The sequence below is a fragment of the Chiloscyllium plagiosum genome, unplaced genomic scaffold (assembly GCF_037043375.1).
Source record: "Chiloscyllium plagiosum isolate Xiang-an unplaced genomic scaffold, Cpla_swu_hap1 HiC_scaffold_26, whole genome shotgun sequence".
Classification (NCBI taxonomy): domain Eukaryota; kingdom Metazoa; phylum Chordata; class Chondrichthyes; order Orectolobiformes; family Hemiscylliidae; genus Chiloscyllium; species Chiloscyllium plagiosum.
Genome location: NW_028270164.1, coordinates 17,439,717 through 17,462,606, shown reverse-complemented (window position 1 = coordinate 17,462,606; position 22,890 = coordinate 17,439,717). Strand labels below are relative to the sequence as shown.

Genomic DNA, 22,890 nt, shown 5'->3' with positions numbered 1-22,890 from the left:
CGGTGGCACAGTGGCTAGCACTACTGCCTCACAGCGCCAAGGACCCGGTTCAATTCCCGCCTCAGGCGACTGACTGTGTTGAGTTTGCACTTTCTCCCATTGTCTGCATGGGTTTCCTCCAGGTGCTCCGGTTTCCTCCCACAGTCCAAAGATGTGCAGGCCAGGTGAATTGGCCATGCTAAATTGCCCGTAGTGTTAGGTAAGGGGTAAATGTAGGGGTATGGGTGGGTTACGCTTCGGCGGGTCGGTGTGGACTTGTTTGGCCGAAGGGCCTGTTTCCACACTGTAATGTAATGTAATCTAATCTAAAACCCACTGTACTCACTAATACAGCCTCTCTCTTGGACAGACTTAAAACAACAATTAACTTATGTGATTCTGTGCTGTGAACTTCGCCCAACAGTTCCTCCAAGATTAGTTGTGAATTTCACTGTTTGTTAATTTTCCCAGATCCACTCCGATGTCCAGTGATACACAAATTCAAACAGCAAAGGCGGTAACTGTGCAGGTTCTCTCTCTCTCTCTCCCTCCTGCACTGTCCTCACCATGTGCTTCCTTTGTCTGCTCTTCTCCCTTTTAAAACTGCTGTTATTTTAATTTTTTTCCCAAAGTTCCAAAACAATGCAACAGCATTTAAAACAGTAATTGCTGCTCCTGGAATTCGAGGAAATCACCTCCAATACCTAAAATACCTCAAAATAAAAAGAGCAGCTCCTACAGCCAGAAGTTTTTCCCGTTCTCCACCTTGGATTACCCAGAATTCAAGATACATACTTAGCCTTCGTTTGACAGCTCGGAGAGAAACTTCTAAACGCTCACAAACCTCGAAATAAAAAAAATTTAAATACAGGTCCAAGTGATATCCCCATATTTTTAAAGACAGGGATATTTTCTTGACTCCGCAACCAGGGGGGGAATATCTCACGTCCATTTAGTCTGTATTTCCTTTTCAAATATTTTGAAGGTTTTAATGAGATCACCTCTTATTCTTCGATTCTCCAGAGAATGTAGGCCCAGTTTGCACAATCATTCTTCACATGACAATTACACCATCTCAGGAACAGATATAAGACAACCAGAACTTCACAAAGTACTCCAGGTGCAATCTACCAAGCTTCTATACAACTGAAGAAAGACTTCACTATTCCTATATTCAAATTCTCATGCAATAAAGACTAGTATCTAATAGCTTGCCATACCGGCAGGTTAGCTTTCAATGATATATCGACAGAGAAACTTAGGTCCGTTTGTATACACACACTTTACAACCACTCACAGTTATGAAATAATTCATGCTTCGGTTTCTCCTACTAAAGTGGATAGTCACTTTTCACATTACATTCCATTTGCCATATTCTCGCCCATTGACTAAGCCTGCCTAAATCCTCTTGAAGATGCTTTACATCTTGCTAACGTCACACATTCCCACTTAGCTATGGAACATCTATGGAAATATTATGCCCACTTCCAAATCACATAAATATTTGGACTAGCCGAGGTCTAAGCACTGATCCTCAGGTACCCCACAAGCACAGCCGACCAACTTAAGAATGGTGCATTTATTCCTAATGCTTTTTGTCTATTAGCTAACCATTAATCCTTGCAAGTACACTATCTCCTAATTCATGCATTTTAACTTCTTTTAACCAGCCCCATGTGAAAACTTTTACTAAAGCCTTCTGATAAATCTCAGTATACTGTGTCCACCACTTCTCTTTTATCAATTTTATTAATACTTTCAAAAGATGTTCAAACATGACTTCCCATTTGCAAGTCCATGCTGACTATAATCAGTTCATTATTATCCACATATCTATTTCTCAAAACCTTGTAACAGATTTCTGCATTTACCTTAACATTGATGCGTGGCCAATGAATTTATAGCCACCCATTTTCTCTTTCATTCCCATCTTAAGTAGTGATCCTTTCTTTATTTACATTAAGGGTAAAACTAAAAGTAAAAGATTTGTTTACTGAAGTTCAACCAGAGTTCCAATTCCTGAATGCTGCAAGCAACTCTGCCTGGAAAGCGTGCACTCCTAGCTAATAAAAAGGTCTATATCTTAGCAGCATTTGCTTTCCACTATTTCACATGAATGGTCACATTCACAGATAGACCAAAGGTTTCAAAACATCCAATGTTTGAATGATGCAGAAAAGCCAAGTTAACATTATAACAATCTTTAATTGTATTAAAATTGCTGTGTATTATCTTAGTGTCTACAACAAAAACTTCAGAATACATTAAAACATTAGGACTTACCTTTAAACCATCAGAGTTCTCAAACGCGTCCGAGATTTCTGTGTCGGTAGCATCCCCTGAGCATGGCAGGTCATCATCAGCTTCATAGATTGTAACCTGAAGGGAGGAATAGGCCTGGGTCGGGAAAAGGAGTGCACAGGTCACAAGAGGAGTCACCAATAAAGCTACTGCTAAACTGCAAGTGCAAGTCACAAAATGATTAATGTGAATCTTACAGTGATTCTTACCTTGCTACTTTGCAGGTTAGGACTACCAACTTTTCGCATTCACGGTGAAGAATGATAAGATGTTGTGAATTTATTTTTTTAACCCAGTGACAGTATTAAGCACTTCTGAGTCATTTATAACAGGTTATATGCACTTTAGTCCTGACTAAGTGCAGCTGATGATATTGACTTCAATTAAGTGCTGCCATACTACACCTGAGCAAAATCACCCCACAGATTTCAATCTTGCGTTTTCTATGACCGAGCTTGTTGAATTGAAAGCAATTTACGCTAAATTCAGGGCATTTAACTCAGTCAAGTGCCCACAAGCTCAAAATTTCTCTTGTGAAGTTAACAGCCTTCAGAGAAGAGACTTTTATGACATCTATTTGGACTAGTTTCGATTCCAAACCCCAAAGACTGTATTCAACGTTCTTCTCCTGTCAGGAAAGAGCATTTTTTAACCTGAGACAGACAACGACCAGGGTAAAAAAAAGTCTTTGCCATTATTATCAAGTCTACAAAATATTTTACAACATTAACTGGCCATTTTACATAAATATTGTACTTTTGAGATCAAACTGCACATTGATAAAAATATATTATAATAGCCTTGTCTTTTTATGTTTCCAGCAATATAAGCACATGAGTACCAATGCAATGCTTTTCTTCCAAAAGGTTTTCCAATTCATTACTTCTGATAAAACATGATAATTAGCTATCTGCCTTTTGGTCCTATTTCTGAATGATGGCTGATGGCCTCTTTCTTCCACACAAAAAAAACTGAACAAACTAATTTCAAAGGCTGTCAAAAAATTTAATTTTTATCTGGTCCTCATTTAATCAATGACTCAATAGCATTTTAAATTACAGGAACCAGACAGCCATAGTTCAAATGTCACTGAATGAGGCAGCACAGAGAAGACACATGCATCTGGAAACTGATGCATCCAGAAGTAACTTTAGACTGCTTCAATATTTACCTACCTCCTTGCATTCTGTATTTTTTTCCTCCTCTCCTTTCTGGTTCTCATGAGGATCTTTATCTTTTGTTTCTACTGTCTCAAATTTGATCTCCACATTTACTTCATCACTGGCAGGTTCATTTAGAAACCACAGATCATCAGTCGAGTCAGAAACAATGGCAGTGTCTATATCCTGAAGAATCAAGATGATGTGTTAATGTCACAATCTTATTTAGCCAACATAAAATAATCTTACATGCCATCTTTAGGCACATTGCGTATCCTGTAGGACATTTACTAGCTATTTAAGTTTGTCCTATAGCAAACAAGAGAAAGCAAGGACTGCAGATGCTGGGGATCAGAGTCAAAAAGTGCGGCGCTGGAAAAGCACAACCGGTCAGGCAGCATCCAAGGAGAGTTTACGTTTTGAGCATAAGTTCTTCATCCGAAGAGCTTATGCCCTATAGCAAGCAGGTGCAATTAAGGATTTGAAGATGAGAGAGCTTAAGTGGACTGGGTATGAGCAGGTTTTTTTTAAAAAGAGGATCTATCATCTTTCTGGCTTTACTCCAGATTGCTTGAGCAATCTGGTTGAGTTCCATGAAAGAAATGAGTTCAAATTCCATTGTTCAAACCAAGGATAGGAAGTAGTCAAAATCTCAAATATTCACCTTACTCCTGTTATTGGCTCCAAAAACGGCCTGCCAGAAAATGGAACTATTTCTATAAAAAAGTTTCACAACTGCCACCTGCACTACAATCAGCTTCAAAGCAATGGACTAAGATTCCAAGCTGAGCTCACTTGAGAGATAGTTTCTCTAATAATTTTGGTGGCTCGCTCAGTCACTTGCTTGACTAGATATATACATTATTTTATGCTGTATACACTTACCCCAACAGTTGTAGAAGTTTAAAAAAACTATTTGTAAGGCCTTGGGAACACCATTTGGTGTTAAGAGTCATTACAGATGTCACCCATGAGTGCTGCACTGCTAACTGCAAAGTTTAATTGTTGGTAATAAAAGTCATAGTCATGGATACTGTGGCTTACACATGGTGCCAGAGTGCCTTCTGATGGGATGAAGGCTCAAATATACAACATGCAAGGGCAGACTGGTAATGGCATGAAAACCTTAATACCTCATCGTATTCTCTGTGGCCACATTACCATAACAACCCATGAGAACACTCGACAGTAAAGACGACACGACACTTAATAGTAAACCATCTTCTCCAACTGCTACTTTCAAAGTCACCTCTAACATCAAAAGCAATTCATGGACCTTACTCATTAGCTTCAACATGTCCTGTTGCTCATTGTCTTCTCAATACTCCAGCCCTGACCATGTAACAAACCAACTTCTCACCCAAACACAGCACTTTAGTCCAAGAAGCTTATGCCCTGCACAACAGAAATTCCATCCCATTTTCAAAGTTATAAATATCATCTATGACAACCATGTCAATCCTTCTTCATGTTTCTTTAATTCTCCATCCTTCAATTAAACCCACCCAATTATCAACTGTGGTCTATATACTGGACACCAACTTCACCTGATTCCACCCTCAGCTGTTGCACTTGGTGAGCAGCCTATATTGCGAGTTTGTAGGGGAATTAAGAAACAAGATAATTATTTTCCTTGACAAATGAATAGATGATCTCAGTGGACGCTTGTGGCACATTGGTAGCATCCCTTGTTATTGTCAGAGGGGATTATTTTAAGTTAATTTATGTAAGTTTTCATTGAAATTTTACTTCATAGACATTTTAATCAACCTGTTCAGCTATGCTATGACACACCTCTGGAGCAGGTGGAGCTTGAACCTGGGCAGTTTGACTCTCAGGTGGGTACACCACCACTGAGTCACAAGAGACCTTTATATTTCAATTTTGTTGGGTTTTTTTTAAAAAAACAGATGCACTCAGACCAGGACCCCAAACCCAGAGGAAAGGACACTGTCAAGACCTGAAGAATCCACATTTTTAAAAACTAAACCACCAAGTTAGCCAATCAGAAGCACTGACTAGTTGGCCCCATACACAAGTAACACACATCACGTTTTATCACCTTTAATCTCAAGCAATTACCATCTCAATACAGGTTGTTGACCAGATGGAAGCTTATAGGTGAACTAGGAACCAAGACAATTAGGTGTAAGTGCTGGGTGTGAATAACTAGGTATATCAACCAGGGTAACAGAAGGTAGGCTTGTCTACACATTCACAGTTTTGTATCTCAGTCCAAGGTTGTTTGTTTTTGCCTGAATTATGCTGCCAGTTTGCCTGCCCATCTCCTCGGGAAATTTTTTTAGCAGTAGAGAGCAAAATGTAAAAAAAACTTAAATGCTCTTTGAACCTTTTCCATCAGGCAGGAGATAGAGAAGCTTGAACACATGCACCAAAAGGTTCAAGAACAGCTTCTTCCTTGCTGTTATTAGATTGCTGAACAGACCGCTAACTTCAAATAATGTTGATCTTGCTACTGTTGATCTTTCTTTGTGCACCTCCTGTGCAGCCATAACCTTGTGTGCGTCATTCTAAATACTCTATGAGCTGTATATCGTTCTTTGCTATGATCTGCCCGTACTGCTCGCAAAACAAAAACTTTTCACTGTACTTAGGTACATGTGAATACAATAAAATAAAATCAAATTTGAGGTTTAATAAGTTCTAACTTTTTTTTAAAAATCACATCACCTGGTTGCTGCAGATATCAGTTGATCCACTCTTTCGACTCCCATAGTTTGAACGCAAACTTGTAATAAACCACCACGGCAGTGCAGCAGCATCCCAAAGACCAGAAATACTATCTTTGGCTTGACATTCGGATTGATCATCCGTCACAGACTCATCTAACAAAATTAAACACAAACATTTTCCAAAACTCTGCTCATTGAATTTTGAGCATTCAATTTCTATCCTAGAAATAAACAAGAGAATGCCATAAGAAAATCCACATGGGGTTCAGGAATAGTGTTCGAAAGAAACTTTAAGCAGTAAGAATGAAAGGAAGGAATCTTGATCATGCTTCTAGTTGCACAGGGCCAGAGCAGTTCCAAGATGACTTCCTCAAATAGCAGCAGGGAGAGGTCACATAAACAAAAGTATTTCTCAGATCCAGACAGAGAATTTCTGGGACAGAGTGGAGATTTAGTGTCTATGTTACATCTGGCAGAGGGGTACTTGGTGCCAAATACTTGGTACAAAACCTTTGGTACTAGCAATGAATAAGTTCAACACCAGCATTCATCAGCGACACAAGCCTGATAGTTACTGCAGATTACATAAAAGTGATAGAATGGTTTCTGCTAGTGATTGCACTTAATACATCAAGACTGCACAATCCTGGGACTGCTGTGTCAGGGTCCTAGTAGTTTTTCACATGATTTAAACCCCACGTAAAAAGCAAATGAGAAAAGCAGACAACTGTACTGATTTTAGTAAAAGGTGGTGGTCTAGAAAAAGGTAATTGGTGTAATTCACAATCAGCATACAAATATAATTAATTGCTGGACTTCTGGTTTGAACTCTGCACGAGAGCCATCCTGAACCTTTCACTTCACATTTTAGAAATGTGACAACAGTTATAGGCAAGAATGAACAGACAGGGAAAGGATCGTTTACTTGGATATTTTACAAATAATAATGTGTCTCCATTTGTAGCACGCTTACCTTTGAATCTGCAAGTGCATTTAAGCTTCATTCAAGGACTTGTGCTCGGTGAGGAATTGCACTCCAAAAGTAATTCGTTACATTTGAGACACATACAATAAACTGACTAGATAAAATACAAAGCATCCTTTAAATCTTAACCCATCATAAATTTAGCACTCACCTGATTCAGAGTTCTTTCTTTTTAAATGTGAGGTAGCTGAAGTTGGGAGCTTCCAGGCAGTTATTTCTTCTTCACTAAGTTCCCCTGATGCAGGGCACTGTTTAGGGAAGACAGAGTAAGGAGCAAACGTTTATATGGTTATCTTTTAGTTGTGAATAGGATGTAGCAGTTCGACTAAGTCACCGTCCTTTGTGTCGATAAAAGAAAAGGCAGAACCCAGGCTGAACATTCTCACAATTCTTCGAAACAAAAGATTCTAATTATGGAATCAAATTATTCGAGACATTTGTCTGCACAGCAAAAAAAACGTAGGCCCATATGAAGTAACATTTTATGAACATAGCTTTATATTTTTCCAAACAGTAAGCTTTCAGTTTGCACTGACAAATAGAGATTCAAATGCACATGCTTGCACAAAAACAAAAAGCTGATATTATAAGAAATTGGCCAGCGTTTATTGGAATATAAGCAATTAGAAAATTACAAAAGATAATTACAAAAGCTAATAATAAACTTTTCTTATTAAAAAATTTTTCCCAGATATTCTAGGACAGTGACAACCAAAGAGAAATTATATTCTATGTCCCTGATGCAAACACTATATGGCACAAAAATGGACTATTAATGACAGTGTATTGTAAAATAGCACAAAATATATACCTAGTCTAATAAATGGAAGGGGGGATAACTTCATTGTGTTTTACAAGGTTATATTCTAAAAGATTTGACTGCTGAAGCTGCATTAAACTCCACTTTGGTAATGTCACACAGTCTTTAGGTAGCAAGGAAACAGTGCAGCACAAGGTATCAATGAAGATCAACGTGTCATCTCTGCCCTCTACTTTTATGCCAAAATGGTCAATGCAACTTGTAGCCATTGCTATCATGGTATAAAGTACATCCTGTTAAGCAAAGTTCCTTTTCTCATGAAGACTCAATAATAGTTTACCCAATACCACTGCTAATTAAATAGGCTCCTAGACTCAGTAAGGAAAGGTGGATCGGTGGCAGCACTTTGCCAAATTACATATGGTTACATATTACAAATTACAGTGGTTAGTGCTGCAACATAATATACATTGAACATGACATCACCATACTATCAAAATAACCCTTTTCCACCTACCCATAAAAAGAGAGGACTAAGAAACAAACTGGCACTTTTCAAAAACAATATTTCTTGGTTTACAGGACCTTATTCATTTCTGCCATCTTCCACAAATTGAATCAAGTGAACAGAGAAGAAGGTGCTACATCCTTCAACAGACAGAGAAGAGAACTCTGGAAAAACAGAGAAGAAGACTCTGTCCCACCCGTCTGAGCTTTGATGAGATCACACTCAGACAGGAAGTACAGAGACGGGGCCACTCTGTACAAAACAAATCACACAGTAGTTTACCTTCAGACGATCTTCCCTCATAGGCAGGCATTTCGTATCCTTTACAAGTGTGCCAGTCTGTGCAGCATCTGCATTGCAGGTAAAAGAGAAAAAGAACACCTTCCCCAATATTAACCATTCTCAAAACAATCATTTGGTATTCACTGCGTGTTATCACTCAACCTCTGGTCACTGGTTTTAAAAGAGAAAGCAGGATTAGTTGCCCTTGTTAGTGTCCTCCTCTCATTCCAATGTTCCGTTACACAGAAATCTGCCCAGTGGAAGGCATGGCAGCACAGATTTATAGTTAATGTGAAGATTAAAGAAATATTTTAGTACTAATATACAAGTGAAAATTCCAAAGAGATTTTATTCTACACTACTGAAGTCTTTTCTTAAGAGAAATCTGGACAAAATAGCATAGTGAAATGCAAGAATTTTTCTCCGTAACCTAACATTTGAAACTAACACTAAGTACACACAAGTTCGATATTTAAATTCCTAAATGTCACAATATATTATGCATCCAATTGATTGGCTATTGGTTTAAAAAAAACTAAACTAACTGTTGCTCATCCACAATTTCATGGACATAACTGCACATCTATTGACAGAAATACAACTCATGAGTTGCATTAAGAACATAAGAATGAGGTACAGGAGTAGGCTGCCTGGCCCTTCAAGTCTGCTCTGCCATTCAATAAGATCATGGCTGATCTTTTCACGGACTCAGATCCAGTTAGCCATGCTCTCACCATATCCCTTAATTCCTTTATTGTTCAAAAGGAAATCTTAGCTTTAAAAACGTTTACTAAAGTAGTGTCAACTACTTCACTGGGCAAAGAATTCCACAGATTTACAACCCTCTGGGTGAAATTCCTTCGAATTCATTCCTAAATCTGCTCCCTCTAATCTTGAGGCTGTGCCCTCTTGTCCTAGTTTCACCTGCCAGTGGAAACATTCTCTCTACTTCTTTCTTATCTATTCCCTTCATAATTTTGCACAGTTCTGAAAGATTCCCCCTCATTCTTCTGAATTCAAATGAATATAATCCCAGTCTACTCAGTCTCTCCTCATAAGCCAATCCCCTCAACTCCAGAATCAATCTCGTGAACCACATCTGCATGCCCTCCAGTGCCAGTACATCCTTTCTCAAGTAAGGAGATCAAAACTGTACACAGTACTCCACGTGTGGTCTCACTAGCACCCTTTACAGTTGCAACATTAGCTCCTTACTTTTAAACTCAATCTCTTTAGCAATGAAGGACAAAATTCCACTTGCTTTCCTAATTACTTGCGGTACCTGCAGACCGATCTTCTGTGATTCATGCACAAGACATCCAGGGTCCCTCTGCATTGCAGCATGCTACAACATTTTACCATTCAAGTAATAATCCTTTTTACTGTCACACCTATCGAAACAGATGTCTTCACATTTATTAACACTGTATTCCATCGGCCAGACCTTTGTCCACTCAATGTATCCATATTCCTCTGCACACTTTGCTCTGCCATTCATCTTAGTGTCATCTGCAAACTTTCACACCCTACACGTGGTTCCCAACTCCAAATTATCTATATTAATTGTAGTCCCAACACCGATCCCTGAGGCACACCACTAGTCACTGATTGCTAGCTAGAATAGTATTCTTTTATCCCCACTCTTTGTTTCCTGTTAGTCAACCAATCCGCTATTCATGCTAATACTTTACCCGTAACGCCATGCATCCTTATCCTTTGCACTTTGTCAAAGGTCTTTTGGAAATCTAGGTACACCACATCCACTGGGACCCCACTGCCCACCTTGTTCATAATATCTTCACAGAATTCCAAAACATTTGTTAAGCATGACCTGTCCTTCATGAACCCATGTTGTGTCTGCCCAAAAGGAACAATTTCTATCGAGATGCCTTGCTATTTCTTCCTTGATAACAGACTCAAGCATCTTTCCCACTACAGAAGTTAAGTTAACCAGTATATAATTCCCCATCTTTTGTCTACCTCCCTTTTTAAACAGTGGCTTCACATTTGCTGTTTTCCATTCTGCTGAATTTTGGAAAATTACCACCAGTGCACTTGCTATTTCTCCCGCCATCTCTTTTAGGATCCTGGGATTGTACCCTTTGCAAGCAGGGGACATATCCATGTGTTATGGCACACCATGTTAGTTGGCAGATGTGCAAATGCAGATTAATTGATCTCTCTTTTAATTATCTATCTGGCCAAGACTGGATTCAGGCACACTTATTGAGAAATTTATCAAAGTAAATTATTTCATTAAATGCAAAAATATTTTGATTAATTGGTTATAGAATTGTAGAATTGTTAAAGTGCAGAAAGGGACCATTCGCTTCATTGTGTCCTCACCAGCTTTTGAAATAAGCCACATTGGCTAGTGTCAAATTATTGCCTTTTTCTCCAAACCTTGATCACGAATTCTAGCGAACATTTTTGTGGAGAGGTCAGAATTGACAGATTAAATCACACCCAGCACTCATTCATGTGTGACTTCACACCAAAACTTCACTTTCTGGGTCACAGGGCAATTTCAACGTTGAGTTTAATGATCAAGTTATATACACATACGCACACGCACCATAATACCCGGGAAGACAAAGAGCAATATCCAATTCCAAAACACAATAGTGCAGTAAAGCAAAATGTCCAGCAACTTGTGGTGGTTTGAAACCATAATACATTGTTTGGCCAGGCCTAATCTTATTTTTTTCCTCTCCTTAATTAGTGGAGCAGCCTTCTTGAAGTAATGCAGCCTGTGTGGTAAAGGTACTCCCAACAGTGCTAGTAGGTAATTTCAGGGTTCTGATGATGTCTTGGAAGAATGACATGCAACTTGGGAGGTGTGGTCTTCCCATGCATCACTTATTCTTGTACATTTGGAGGTACTGGTGAAGAGGCCGCAAAAGGTTTCCGCAATCATCTTGCGGATCTAACGCACAGTTATTGGAGGGAATTACTGATTAAGTTGGTCAATATGGTGCTGAACTCAAATGTTACTAGAGCTACATTCAATCATTCAGCTGCGAAACACTACATTATATTTCTGAATGGTTCAGTTTAGACAATGGTCAGACTTCATGATTCAAACAAGTCACTCTCTGCAGTATACAAAGCCTCTGATGCTTTCTTGTAGCCACAGTACATGTGGAGCTGCTTCAGTTTAGCTTCTGGTCAATACAATCCCAAGATACTGATGATGGGCAAGTCAACGATGGCAATCCCACTGAATTTCAAGGAAAAATGGCTAGTTGGAGATGATTATCTGGTACTTGTGTGGCATGAATGCTAGTTGTCAAAGCCTGACTTCTGTCTTGGCCTTAGCTAAATGCAGAAGGTGGCTGCTTCATTATCTTAGAAATTGTATATGGAACTGAACACCGGATAGAGAATGTTCCCATTTCTGACTTTAGGATGGAGAGTGATCATGAAGCAGTTGCTAATGGTTCAGATCTCAGGGAAACATCACAGTGATGTCCCACAGTTGAGGTGATTAGTCTCCAACAACTACAAGCATCTACCCATGTGCCACACCCAACTGCTTCCATCACAACTGCAAACCGAACCCTAACTTCACTTGTGCTCCCTGATGCCACACTTGGTCAAATGCCTTCTTGACATCAAAGGCAGTTACTTTCATTTCGCTTCTTGCCATTTTTGTCCCAAAGGTGTTGTAAGACTTAGAGCAAAGCAGATCTGGCAAACCCAAGTTGAACATTAGTGAGTGCAAGAGCATGGTTACTGACACGTTCCACTGCTCTGCTGCTCATCAAGAATAGAATGAATCAATAACTGATTGGATTGATTTATCTATCATCCTTTATGTTGAGAACACATATCTGGGCAATCTTCCCTGGTTGGGCAGCTGTCACTGTAGTAGTTATATACAGTAGCACATGTTTCAGAACACGGGCCCTTAGCACTATAACCAGGGTGCATAACTTTGGTTGTAACCAGCCATCTGATATCTGAATGATTCAAACTAGCTAAGCCATGATTTCAGTGATGGTAAGAAAATCAGGAGGTGGTAGAGATGGATCATTCATTCAACAAGTTCTGACTGAAGATGGCTGCAAATGCTTCAACCTTTGTCTTTTGCACTCAGATGTTAAGGTCCCCCATAATTTGAAGATGGAATGTTTGTGCAGTTTTTTTTCTTCCATTAGTCATTGAAATGTTCACCATCATTCACAACTGGATATGGTGTTAAAATACAGCCTTGAGAGGTCACTTCACTGCTTGTTTTAGGTACAATCTTGGTACTACTTCTGGCATGTTTTCCTACATTCCTCAATGAATTATGGTTTAATGGTAATAATATTAGTAACAAGAAAAACACCAAAGTCACAAAGGTACAGACTGCAAAAAAATATCTAATTCCTCTGCTGATGGTCCACATGGCTAACCAGGTTTGAATGACAAGACATGTTCTTAATCTATCTCATTTAGCAAAATGGTGGTTCCACTCAACTCACTGGAGGATGTCCTTAGCATGAAGACAGAACATTTCACTAGAAAGGATTGTGAGCAGGCATGAAAGGAAACAATTGTGACCAATAGACTGTTATGGGCAAGTGATTATTGAGGGTCCCATTAGTTTTCTCACCATTTGTCACATGTACACTACTTCAGAACTCAACCAGCTCAACGTGCTATCGAGACACCCTTAGTAAAAGTCCCTTACTCTGTACATTGTCTTTCAAGTGATTCTTCTAAACAAGGCACAGTTCGCGTTTTTTTTTAAACCTTCCTACATATTCATAGTGTCCAACATTCCTACGCTGCTATTTTTCTTCAAAAGTAGATTACAGTTTAATGATGAAGTTAGATCATTATTTTAAAACTCAATTAAAACCATGGTAACATGACAAAACTTTGTACAATTTCTTTTTTTTTTAAAAAGACCTTCCAGAAGCCTGAAAAATAGTTGAAGACCATTGTAAATCACGTTCTTTAGAAATTGTTATCCTCCTTCTCTCCTTTCAACTGGTAACAATTCTCAGCCTTCAAAGTAATATTCATTTGGAGTACTGATATAAACACATGAAATGGATGAACTTACTATCTAACACTTTTTTTAAGAATACTGCATGGGGTTACCTTCCCCATTTTTTGTACTCTTTCACCTCCCTCCCTCACTTTGCATCAGTGCAGTTCAAACAAGTGCTATACAGCAGGGACAAAGATTTAAATTAATATACACACCTTGAAAATTGGCAGTTCTCAGGTTCCGCGAAAGCATTCCATACAAGTGGCTGCAAGGGAATAAGCATATTTAAATCTCTCAAGAAATAAGATGTCTTTCACAGAATAAATCTCCATGATATGTAGTTCCTGAACATTCATCTTCAAATCAAAACAGTGAGACATTAGAGTAAGGAGACAAAAAGGTGGGTTTATGGTGAGTATTTCCTTCTTGCCTTTTGATTGGTGGAGTGTTTAAATCAGGCAATATTATTTCAGCTGCAAAAGTACACTTCAAAAATTCACTTAAAAGTATTTAGCATACTCATTAATTAAAATAGAAAAGCCTGGGAAGATGCTGTTCTGCAATTGTATTACATGGGATCTGGTGGATGCCATTGCGCTCTGTGGTGGTCACAATGACAAGAGGAACCTCAGCACAGACCTGATGAACTGGAATCTGAGCAACAGATACTGAAACAGGGGAGGTACCCACAAACTATGGTTCAGAGGAAGTCGCATCCTTGTGATTGTTCAGTATATTAAACTTAGTCTGTTGTCAGGAACAGAAAGGTGTGACTGTGGAGGAGACACATGGAGATTCAAAACTTAATTTGAGAGGAGCCTCAGCCAGTACTCTGGTCCAGTAAGTAAAGGGTTCTTGCTCCCTGTGCACACATGCAAACTGGCATTGGACAGGTTAAAAATTAGAGGGGTATGGCTCAAAGACTGATGTGGGAGAAATGAATTCTAATTCACGGGGCACTAGCATCAGCCCTAGGCTGTTCTGGTTGCACAGGTTCTAGTCAACTCATGCTGGGACCAGTATCCTGGTAAATTGTACAACTAATTAATTAGATTAGATTAGATTACTTACAGTGTGGAAACAGGCGCTTCGGCCCAACAAGTTTCCACCGACTCTCCGAAGAGCAACCCACCCAGACCCATTCCCCTAACATTTAACCCTTCACCTAACACTATGGGCACTTTAGCATGGCCAATTCACCTAACCTACACATTTTTGGACTGTGGGAGGAAACCGGAGCACCCGGAGAAAACCCACTCGACACGGGGACAATGTGCAAACTCCACACAGACAGCCTGAGGCGGGAATTGAACCCGGGTCTCTGGCGCTGTGAGGCAGCAGTGCTAATCGGTGTTTCACCATACCGTCCACTTACAGTGGGTGGAGGACAGAGAGCAAGTGTGGAGGGAAGAGAATTCAATTGAAAGGTGGTTTAGAAGAAGACAACAGCGGAGGTGCAGGGTAGTGAAGATGCAAAGAATACTCCAAGAATGACTGGAAACGACTGAAAATATACATTGGTTTTAATTTCTACTGCACTCCAGAGTAAATGATAATGGTCAAACGTCAAGCTCAGGATTCTTTATCTGAATGCAAGAAGCATTTGTAACAACATAAACAAGTTGACAGCAGTAACAGAAATAAACGAACATGAGATGTGGTACAGGATGGCCAAGACTGGGAGCTCAATAGTCAAGGACAATTAGTTACCTGGTTGTATTATGATGTGACTATTTTTATGAAGGTGAGGGGTACTGTACCTTTAAGAGAGTTGAAAGCCAGCAAGGGCTTAAAGCAGCACACACAGTGTACTGAAAAATTTAAAATGTAACATTTGGTCGAACAGCTAGATTAGCTGGGTTGCCTGGAGACAAAAAGAAAATTCAAATTCGGCCAATCAGTTTAAATTATGCCCCAAAAATACCAAACTCCAATCAAGTTTGAATTTGGTATTTTGACAACATTAACACCAATGAAACGATTCAATGCTCTGCTGTATAAAGCCAAAAAAAAACGAACAGTTGGGGGAGAATGGCCAAGCCACCAGCATATACAGACTGCCCGAAAAATAGCTCCCTTACAAGGTACCTTTGTCGATCAATGACCTGTGAAACATAATTCCTAAGAAGAAAAAAAGAGAGATGAAGATACAAAGAGAAGACTTGACAGCTGGCTGATTTTGAAATTTGAATATTTTGGTAAATCTTAATCAAGGGCTTTATTGGACTAGTATTGTAGAAGGGAAAGTAAAAGATGGGTTAGAGAAAGGAGTTGTAAATACATGCAGTTGTTAATTAAGTATTCTCTGTTAGACTTTTAAAAAATAAAGTTGTTATTTTTTACTTTCTAGAATAATTCTTGGCCTCTCAGATTTTCACAGATTACCACACGGGGTAAATCATTTTGGTGTTGCTGGCTTAAATTAGCTGGGGGGGGGGGGGGGGGGGGGGGGGGGTAACCTCATGTCATAACTCTATCAAACCTGAGACCCAGGTAATGTTCTGGAGACCAGGGTTTGAATCCTGCCATGACAGATGGTGGAATCTGAATTTAATCAATATCTGGAATTAAAGGTCTAATGACTACCACGAAACCATTGCCAATTGTCAGCAAAAACCTGTGTGGTTCATTAATATCTTTTAGGGAAGGAAATTGCCATCCATACCTGGCCTGGCCTGGCCTACATGTGTGTCCCGACTCACAGCATGTGGTTGACATTAAACTGCCTTCTGGACAATTTGGGATGGGGAATAAATGCTGGCCTAGCCAGCTATACCTACATCCCAAGAACGAATAAATAAAAAGGTATTTGCATTCTATAGAAATAGCCAAAAAAAGAAGAGGAGATAGGTAGTTTTATTGTTGAAAAGAAGGTATCAACACGAAGATTGTGTAGAATCAGTTTCGGTTAAATACATAATAATAATGGGAAGTAGTCATGAATGGGAGTCATTTACAGCCTCCTGAAGAATTTCTCATTAATGGACAAGCTACAAATCAGGAAATAATGGAAAAATTTATTCAGGCCCAAAGGAAGATTCAATGAGAAAGATGAACCACCTGCGTTTAATAAAGGTAGTCAAGGAGAAAATCTAAGTCAAAAGCTAAGGTGTACAAAGTGGCATAAACTAGTAGTTGGCTAAAAAACTAGAATATTTTTGGGAACCAGCAACAGATGACTAGTAAGATAATAGAAATGGAGAAAATTGATTATGAAAGTAAATTTGCAAGTATGAAAACAGGTCGTGTTCCTACAGGTATGTAAAAAAGAGTTCATCAAATATGTGTGGGACCCTTGGAGGGCACAACTGAGGAATTAATAAGGGAATCAGCAGATAATTTAAACAAATATTTTTTCATCACATTCCAATGATAACAGATAAACAGGGTGCAATAAGTATAGGAGCAAAAATCTTATAAGGCTCTGTATTGCAATGGACAAACTATTTGACAAACTAATAAAAGTTTTCAGGAGCTGGTGATCTGCATCTAAGGAAATGACTGTATAGATAGTGGAGAATTGGTTGAAATATTCCAGGACTCACTAGATTGCAGGAGAGCTCCTGTTCAAGGAGGGAGAAGGGAAACAGAAAGCAAGAAAGCATAGGCCAGTTATCCTAACATGCATTCTTAGGAAGATGCTAGATTCAATTGTTAACAAAAACAAAAGCACATTTTGAAAAGCTTAATGCAACCAGAGTCAACATGATTTTGTGAAAGGGAAATGACATTTGAAAAATTTGCTAGAGTTCTTTGAGAATATAAAAGTAGAGTTCAAAACAGGAGTCCAGAGTTTTGGGGGCATTGTACGAGCGTGTTGAGGATTGGTTAACACACAGAAAACAGAGTCTAGATTAATAGGTCTTTTTCCAGTTAAAATGTTATAACTAGTGGAATACCACAAGGATCATTCCTTGGAGCTCAATGTTTTAACCATCTATATTAATGAGATGGAGGAGGGACACAGACTGTAATGTATCTACTGACAAGATACAAATAGGTAGAAGGGTATGTTGCGATGAGAACATACGGAAGCTGCAATGGGATATAAATAGGGTGAATGAGGGGCAAAAACTTGGCAGATGGAGTTTAATGTAGGAAACAGTGAAGTCATGCATTGTAGGAAAAAAATCAGAAGGCAAGACAAAATTTAAACAGCGAGGGATGTTAAAAATGCTGAAGAAAGAGATCTCAATTCATGAAACAAAAAATTAGCAAGCAGATGCAGCAAATAATTAAGATAGCATAATAAATGTTAGTCTTTATTGCTAGGGGTTGTTACAATTGTAAGATTATACACAGAGTAACATGTTCTCCTTGGGTCTCTGTATTTAAAAAAGTGTGCACTGGCATTGGTGGCACTATAAAACAAAAGATTCACTAGACTAATTCCTGGCACAACAGGATTGACTCATTAAGAATGGCTAAACAGACTGGACCTTTATTCATTTGGAGCTCAGAACAATAAGGGGTGCTCTTATTGAAAAATAAAACACCAAGGGCTTTATAATCGGGTAGATGTTGAGAAAATGTTTCAACTAGTAAGAGATTCTCGAACGAGACAGCACTCATTTAAAATAGAATTGCAAAAGAATTTTTGCTCCTAAAGGGTACAGAATGTCTAGAAAGCTCTCTCAAATATATTGAGAGAGTAAAGTAAGAGATTTTTGAAATATCGGAGTTGAAAGTGATGACAAGCTACCACAAAAAGGAGTTGGGACCTGGGCAAAACAGCCATAATTTTTGTTAATGGTGGGATAGGCTTGAGGGGCCAAATGGCCTACTCCTGATTCTATTTCTTATGTACAGGTTAGAGAGTTATTGTTGCTGGTAAAGAAAGATTCGTATAAATTAAAGTTAATCAATTCACTACTGATACAAAATGGTTTGAAAATATGTATTGGATGATTTTTCCCTTGAATGTAGCTTAGAGCTCAGCGCACTGCAACCTTGCCAGGTTGTACTTACAGTGTAAGTGGCACAAGTTCATTAGTTCAGGTTGTATTAAACATGCAGCCATGGAAATTTTTAAACAGTGGCAAAAGCACTTGGATTTATATTATACATACAATAAAACTATAAGCAAATCAATCCAACTTCAATTAAAAGAGAGTTGGACTGAATTCAAAAAGGACCACAGCTCAAATTAGCTTACCAGTTGGCACAATAGAACTTTCAAGGTCAAGCTAAAACATAACATTGGATCATTCTTCAAAATTATCATTCTCTGGAATGCACCTAGATTATGAAAAAGTGTAAAAGTCAAAATGTTTTTACCTTGGATCTTTAACAGAGAAGCTCTGGACTCCAAATACTTTACCGAGAGCATCGTTTCCACAATGTACAATGTGCTGTTGCTGTTGGTCATAGAGTTGCTTTAACATTATATACTGACCAAGATAATGCATTATCTGCAAAAAAGAAAACACCGCTCAAAATAAACACATATAATGTTTTCTATCAAAGCACTAGAGGTCACATGCTCAAAATTTTCTTTTTCTCCAAGACTTTAATGAACAATTAATGTCAAAAACAGATTCCCATTTAACACAGAGTTGCAGAGAAATTTCTATCCTGTCAGAGGGTCAATAGTCTTCGGTAAGCTCTTTCCTAGATAGTGACAAGAGATTCAGTCATTGATTTTATTTGCAAGCGAATTGAGCAAATTTTTCATTTACAGAGGAACCTCAATTATCCGGATATGTTCGGACAGATTGTTTTGTACAACCTTTTGGAGCGCTGCTCCTTCGTCAGGTAGCTAGCTAGAAGGAGTAGCTCTCTGAAAGACATACAGGTACACAATCCTTTATTCGAAATTCCGAAATCTGAAAAGCGCTGAAATCTGAAATCTTATTTGTACAGAGCGGAGCGTCATTTGGATATGGGCCGGGTGCTGGCAGGTGGGACTAGATTGGGTTGGGATATCTGGTCGGCATGGACGGGTTGGACCGAAGGGTCTATTTCCATGCTGTACATCTCTATGACTATTTCAGGTGACCCAACTCCACACCCACCTGAACCACATCACTCAGATGTTACATGGCGGCGTGGCCCAGCACTGGCAGGCATCAATTGTGTCTCAGCGCTTATACTATTCACACGTGCATCTGCTGTTAGGTAACTTTTTTTATTTCACTGTGATAATGTCATTTATTCAGATTCTGAAAAATAACTGGCCCCAAAGATTTCAGATAAAGCACTGTGTACCTGTACTTCCAAATAAACCGGTTGGACTATAACCTAGTGTTGTGTAATTTTTAACTTTATCAAAATACCACAGAGTGACACCTGTGTATCTGTAACTGCCTTTTTTCACCAAATCTTAAAGTCACAGCAAGATCAAAATTCTACAATGGCTAAATGGTCAGGTGACTGATGTGGGCTGGACATTGCTACAATTCTGCAGTACTCAGTTTACAACACTAGAGGGACCCAACAAGCAATCTAAAACCTTTCAGTCATGGACACTGCAGGAATTAATTATTTTATTCTGAATATTTCCATTATTAAATTTCAGAGCCATTTTGATAGTCTAGTTGGGACTATTTTGATAGTTTGATTAGATTATAAGTGCCTGATCATTGTTAGAAAAATGTATTAAAAGTAATTGCTTAATTTGTGGGCGGCAGGGAGGCACAGTGGTTAGCAGTGCTGCCTCACAGCACCTGAGACCCGGGTTCAATTCCCGCCTCAGGCGACTGACTGTGTGGAGTTTACATATTCTCCCCGTGTCTGCGTGGGTTTCCTCTGGGTGCTCCAGTTTCCTCCCACAGTCCAAAAATGTGCAGGTTAGGTGAATAGGGATATGGGTGGGTTGCGCTTCGGCGGGTCGGTGTGGACTTGTTGGGCCGAAGGGTCTGTTTCCACATTGTAATGTAATGTAATCTAAATTCAAAGATATTTTCGGTGAAAAAAAACTGCAGATGCTAGAATCCAAAGCATACAAGCAGAAGAACACAGCAAGCCAGCCAGCATCAGGAGGTGGAGAAGTCGACGTCTTGGATATAACCCTTTGGGAATGGAGGTGCGGGTAGGGGGAGCTACCGATACAATGGAGGTGGGGGGTGGGGAGAGAAGATTGGGAAGGGTTATAGGTGGGGAGAGGGGCAGAGTGGTGAGGTAATGATAAGTGAATACAGGTAGTAAGTATGACTGGGTCGATCGACAGCAGGAATGAATCTAGCCGGTAGGTGGAGTTAAGGGTCAGTTGGAGGGATGGAAGGGAGATGGAGGGCTTGCAAAGGGAGTGGGGGGGTGGCAAGTGTATTCAAAGTTGGAGAACTCAAACAGTGAGTCTTCCAGGCTGTGGCAGATGTACTACACATATTTTACACTTGAGCGAGCAAGCATTTGTAGGAGGTACAGTGCCGTCCTGTTTTGCTGAAAGCTTTATCATTTGAAACGGCACTATTACTTTCTTGCAAACTTAAAAACAGAAGAGGATCATAAAATGATGAATGAAAATGCAGAAAGAATGACAGGCCAAATGGCAGATCAACACTTCACATTTTGATCTTGCAAACTACGACTCAATAGGAGCTCTACTTTTGAATTTCTGCACAGAAAAGGAATAGTTCCAAGTAAGAGTACTGCCTAGGAGTTTTCTAGATAGGTGAAACAATGTTAAGAGTTTCAATTTATATTGATGTACATTTCTGGATTAACAGAACTGCAAGTATACCTAGCATCCTTCAGAGAAATTAAGTTAATTCAACTTCAAAGGCTACAGCAGGATTTCTACCACATCATAAAAAACTTGTCTTCCTGCTGCAATATTTCTCTTTTGCTGTTTTATCTTACTGTCGTGGTTACTGGGAATGGCACTTTGCAATATTCAGATTATTCAGAACATGTGGAGGATTTGAGCTATATGCAAAGTCTCAATAGGCTGGGTACATTTTGCCTGGAGCATCGGAGGCTGTGGGGTAACCTTAGAGAGGATTACAAAATCACTAGGGGCATAGATTAGATAAATAGCAGAAGTCTTTTCCCTGGGGTGGGGAAGTCCAGAACTAGAGGGCATAAGTTTTGGGTGAGAGGTGAAAGACATAACTGGGACCTAAGGGGCAACTTTTTCACACAGAGGGTAGTGCATCTATGGAACGAGCTGCCAGAGGAAGTGGTGACAGCTGGTACAATTACAGCATTTATCAGGCATCTGGATGGGTAGATGAATAGGAATAGTTTAGGGGGATATGGGCCAAGTACTGGCAAATGGAACTAGATTAAGTTAGGATATCTGGTCGGCATGGACGAGTTGGACCAAAGGGCCTGTTTCCATGCTGTACCTCTATGATTCTATACGCCAACCATGAATGGAAAGGAGAACAGCTAATACTAATACCACCCAATTAACTAAAATAAAAGGTAAACTTTGTTTCTCTCCCCAGTAACGAAAATTGTGAACCTTTTGCAAATAGTAGTAAGCAAATATATAGAGGGGTCAAAAAAAGACTAAACGGAGTAATTTTTCAGGGAATAGAACCATTACAAATACTGTAGTCTATCTGATGTGAAATAATTACATAAAAAAAGACACCTCGTAAGTGGTCATGGAGTGACTAACAGGTGAAAGCATAGCATGCATCAACTTGGAAAGCTTAACAAATAAGGCTTTTATTCTACGATTCTAGAAACCAAAGACAATAGATATAATGCCAATACTGCATTTTCCACAAAACATCTTTCCTGAATTTTTTCTTTCTGCAGCAACATCCTGTACCTGGTCTAAACAAGAGAAGACTTATGTTCCTCAAGCACTTGTAATGCAGAAAATGTTCAGGCACCAATCATTTAATTTTTTTTTTGCAAGGACTGCAATTTTGGAAAGGACTGTTCTTATTACTGACTCACTGTTGTGCAACTCAAAATACCTAGATATGAATTAATGGGAACACTGACTTTATTTCATATGCTGCAAAATGTCTTTGTTGTGTACTATGTAGCCTCAAAAACAGGAAGACCACATCCCTAACCTAGGACTTTTAGGCAGAGTCTGTATCTTCATTTACCCGTGGTTCCATCTCCAAATGGAAATTACTTTCCCTCATCACAGAAGGTTAAAGTGCATTGATATCAAAGAAACAGCAATAAGATATTCAGTCCCTTAAATCTGTTCTACCATTTAATGGGATCCAACCTGTGACCTACCTCACCCTAAGGCCAGTTTACAATTAAAAATGATCTATGTGTCATACTTAAAATTAATACCTGACTAAGCATTAAATGCTGTTTCAA

The 22,890-nt window shown here is 39.1% G+C and overlaps 1 protein-coding gene across 1 annotated transcript in view; it reads right to left on the bottom strand.

Annotated features, from left to right (window-relative positions):
* Window positions 1-22,890, bottom strand: part of mdm4 (MDM4 regulator of p53) — a 53,463-nt gene that overhangs the window by 9,031 nt on the left and 21,542 nt on the right. Inside the window, exons 4-10 of the mRNA XM_043716557.2 lie at window positions 18,931-19,064; window positions 13,869-13,918; window positions 8,670-8,737; window positions 7,271-7,367; window positions 6,133-6,287; window positions 3,457-3,627; window positions 2,264-2,377 (exon numbers count right to left, since the gene is read on the bottom strand). Of these exons, the coding sequence (XP_043572492.2) occupies window positions 2,264-2,377; window positions 3,457-3,627; window positions 6,133-6,287; window positions 7,271-7,367; window positions 8,670-8,737; window positions 13,869-13,918; window positions 18,931-19,064 (789 nt within the window). The remainder of the gene's footprint in view (window positions 1-2,263; window positions 2,378-3,456; window positions 3,628-6,132; window positions 6,288-7,270; window positions 7,368-8,669; window positions 8,738-13,868; window positions 13,919-18,930; window positions 19,065-22,890) is intronic.